The sequence below is a fragment of the Coffea arabica genome, chromosome 7c (genome assembly GCF_036785885.1).
Source record: "Coffea arabica cultivar ET-39 chromosome 7c, Coffea Arabica ET-39 HiFi, whole genome shotgun sequence".
Taxonomy (NCBI): domain Eukaryota; kingdom Viridiplantae; phylum Streptophyta; class Magnoliopsida; order Gentianales; family Rubiaceae; genus Coffea; species Coffea arabica.
Genome location: NC_092322.1, coordinates 30,898,151 through 30,901,704, shown reverse-complemented (window position 1 = coordinate 30,901,704; position 3,554 = coordinate 30,898,151). Strand labels below are relative to the sequence as shown.

The following is a 3,554-nucleotide window of genomic DNA, read 5'->3' as shown; positions in this document are numbered from 1 at the left end:
TGTGTATTGGGTTCATTTTCTTTGATTGGCCAACCGAGTATGTATATTCATGATAGATGGTTTTTGGCATGACACTATGGTTGTAAAAGTTGAATTTCAATGTATATATATGTTTGGCTGATGATTGGATGGATTTCGGATCTAGACGCATTTCAAACGGAGAAGGAAAAAATTTGGCGGGAATGAACAGGACCGAATCCGGCCAGGAATCCGGCAAGAAACTGGCCGGATTGCCGGCCGGATTGGGAAGGATTTTGGAAAAATTTTGGATTGCTCTCAGCCTTGTATCCGGCCGAGAATCCGGCCGAAAATTCGGCCAGATTCCGGCCGGATTCTGACGTGTCCGTTACTGTTCATCTTCGGCTTTGATTTTTTCGTTTTTTTATTTTGCGATTTTGACTTGTTTGCGTGCTTCGGTATGCTCCGGAACGTAATAGATCGATGTAAACCGATCCGTAGTCCTGGCGAGAGCTGGGCAGGCAGTCCGCTAACTTCTTTGGTTCACCTTAGGGGAAAGTGGGGCTGTTACATGCCACCATCACACCTTCTCCGCTTCAGACTGAAACCCAAATGGAAGGCCAAAAGTTTTGGTATGTGCAATTTGACATAAAGTAAGAGTCTAATCATTACTAATTGTACATTACATTCACAGACTGGTCATTTAATCAATTTTTCTTGGATATTAACTTTCAACTTCCAATTTAACTTTTCGAAGCCTCCCCATCAAATTACTAAGAAAACTTTAAGAATTTATGGCTTTGCGATCTACTGATGAAACCTCAATGAAATGTTGCTATTTCCTCCAAAAAAAAATGCATGAATCACTAATCAATGCATATGGTAAACAACAATGTTGGAAAATATGCCCTTCTTTATGTTTATACCTTTCCAAAAGCTACAGTTTTTGTTTAGGCCCTTTGCCATGGATTACCAGAAAGCAGGAATTCAAGATTTCCTCCAACTTTGCCGATTGCAGAAGCCTCAAATCCCGTCTAACCTGTCACAAAATCACAATTAATTTTAAACCAACAAACCCAATAAGCAAATGCTTGAAGGCATACAGGTTAGTGCTTTTCACTGAGCACGTAAAAACTGAAACTTTAGGCCAAAAAAAAAAACCAACCTTAAGCAGGTACTGAAAATAAGAGCACATTCGATGCTGATTCTTATTTTTGTAGACAATTCTATCGAGAATTTGGACAATTCTATCGAGGATTCCAAATTCTGTCTGCAGCTAACCCAAAAAAAGTCTTCAATCTCTCCTCAACTACTCCAAACTCCAAATCCATTACCTTTAATAATGCTAATAACTACACTCGTAGCTTCTATGGGCATTCATGTTTTGTACTCCACCGTAGATTCCGAAGACGAATGCACAAGGCCAGGATGAAAAATCAGTAAAATAACCTAAATCATAAAATGCCAAGAACAACATCAGCAAAGTACAGTATGCAAGAGAACATATAACAAAGAAAAAACAAAGGAAAGGAAAAGTCACAGAAGAAAACCTATAGCATTTAATTCACCATAGCTGAAGACATACTTAGAACAACTAAGGTACCATCTATTTCCTTTTTTCAGTGAATAGGCAGCAACAAATATACGGAGTTAAAAAAATCAAGCACACCTCATACAAAAGAGAAATGAATTCTTTCATATCCTGATAAATACTTCAAATGTATACTAATCCCATGAACAACGTTCTGCAAAGCAGACATCTTTAATGGGTTTTAAGTGGCTTTCAAATAGAGCCATGAAAAACCAGTGCTATAAAATTTAAGCCCATAATTACTCAAAATTCAAAGGAACAACAATACCACAGGTTTTGAAGCTTTAACAAAACCAATAACTTTGCATGGCCTTCATAGTCAATCCCATGAACAGCAATTCTACTTTTGCAAGACGATTCCAAGAGCTGTTATAGTCATGAGAAAATCATAAAACACAAAACAAAATCTAAACCTAATCAAAGATTCCAAGTTAGTTCCTTTACATTTCTGATCATTTTCTTTAAAGCTTTCACAATCATTTTCCTATTTCGCAAACAGAACACGAAAATAAAGATCAATTTGCAAATGCCTTATATATAGCGCATTTCCTAAAATATTAAAAAAACTAAAAAGGACAATTTTTTTCAAGTGAATCAGGGTGATATACCTTGATGGAAATTTTTCGGTCACTCTGGGGTTGCTTGAACTTGTTAACCCTTTTCTTCGTTGTCTTCTTCGAAAGCAAAGGCACCGCCATCGCTGCTGATTCTTCTTACCTTTTCCCTCCTTAACCTGCACATTTCACGCCCAAATCACAATCAGCTATCGATCTACAAGAGTCTGTAAAAAATAGTGCAGTACGGGGAAGAAGAAGAAGAGGAAAGCTGCGGCATGTTTATTAGTGAGCCAAAAATCGAAGACTCTAAAGGAAAAAAAAAAGGAACAACCAAAAACCCAGATTTAGTAACAAAACATAAAAGCGAAAGGCAATAAAATCAGTATCTCCATCTTCACAGCTGAAAAGAAGAAACGAAATAAAGAAAAAAAGGGAACAAGAAAAAACACAGATTGGGGAAACAAAAACCAAAGGCTCAAAACATCAGCGCACACTCGACGGAAACAACGAATCCTTAAAAAAAACCCATAAGCCACCTGAAGATCAGTGAAATTGACCAAGAGAAGTAAATGGGATAAAACAAAAGATTTTCTAACCCAAAAGCTATGCAAATGCCTACCAAAAATCTCAAACTTTGAGCTAGAAATGATGCCCACAACACACTCCGGAGAATTTCAATACCAGCTTCTCCAATCGCCATCACCCAACGAAGCTGCAAACTGACAAAAATAAGGAAGCTACAAATCGACAAAAAATAAGGAAGTTACAAATTGAAAAAAAAAAAAGGAAAAGAAGCTAAGAGCAAGGAGGCTCACCGCTGCTGAAGATTTTGGTCGTATAATTTTGGTGAGGAAAGGGGCGGAGAGGAGAAGCGGCGGATCGTATAATTTTGGTGAGGAATGGGGCGGAGAGGAGAAGCGGCGGAGAAGCATTTGTTGTTCTGTATATCTAACCCTAAAGTAAATAGACAAGATGCAAGTGGAGGATATGTCTGGGCAAGTGACAGAGCAACGTTGTCCAAAAAAGGGAGAGAGAGAAGGTAGTGGGAAGAAAGCAAATGCAGCAGACGTACAGAAACAAGGAAACACGGGCACATGGGAGACCAGATCGGAAACTGAAGCGCTATGCGCGAACAACATAACGCTCTCAATCACATGCGCCGCACGCGAGAGGACGACGAAAACCATCCAGGTCATCAGAGCTCTTCGCTCTTTATCTACTTATGTTGATAAAGGAGTGCTTACTGGGAGACAATCTAATGTTTTATGTTAATTTACCTTATTTTAGTGTGCTTTTTTGTTTTTTCTATGTTTTAAAGTATGTTTGTTTTTATAGGGTTCAAGAAAGAAGGCAAAAGTCACTTTCTGAAGTCAAGGAGGAAAAGGAAGATCAAAGAACTTAACCTCTCATTTTATGATTTAGATGTTTTTGATTTATCATGAAGGGTT

The 3,554-nt window shown here is 38.2% G+C and overlaps 1 protein-coding gene across 6 annotated transcripts; it reads right to left on the bottom strand.

Annotated features, from left to right (window-relative positions):
• Positions 1-540: 540 nt before the first annotated feature.
• LOC140010190 (uncharacterized) lies at positions 541-3,324 on the bottom strand. Of its 6 annotated transcripts, XM_072056700.1 has the most exons (7): positions 2,922-3,324; positions 2,726-2,818; positions 2,158-2,282; positions 1,818-1,915; positions 1,124-1,407; positions 932-997; positions 541-559 (listed from the first exon to the last, which is right to left on the bottom strand). In XM_072056700.1, the coding sequence occupies exons 1-4, from the start codon at positions 3,300-3,302 to the stop codon at positions 1,834-1,836; spliced, it is 681 nt and encodes a 226-aa protein (XP_071912801.1). In that variant the 5' UTR covers positions 3,303-3,324; the 3' UTR covers positions 541-559; positions 932-997; positions 1,124-1,407; positions 1,818-1,833. The 6 variants fall into 6 exon arrangements, with proteins under 6 accessions (XP_071912801.1, XP_071912799.1, XP_071912800.1 ...); XM_072056698.1 differs by lacking the exon at positions 541-559 and having other exon boundaries at positions 917-997; XM_072056699.1 differs by lacking the exon at positions 541-559 and having other exon boundaries at positions 917-997; positions 1,821-1,915.
• Positions 3,325-3,554: the final 230 nt, after the last annotated feature.

Excerpts from the sequence above, each read along its gene's own strand:
- LOC140010190 (XM_072056700.1), bottom strand. The coding sequence starts at position 3,302 with ATGACCTGGATGGTTTTCGTCGTCCTCTCGCGTGCGGCGCATGTGATT. Across the intron at positions 2,819-2,921 it reads GACCAAAATCTTCAGCAGCG|CTTCGTTGGGTGATGGCGAT; the intron begins GTGAGCCTCCTT and ends GTCAGTTTGCAG. Across the intron at positions 1,916-2,157 it reads ACCGAAAAATTTCCATCAAG|CTCTTGGAATCGTCTTGCAA; the intron begins GTATATCACCCT and ends TGACTATAACAG.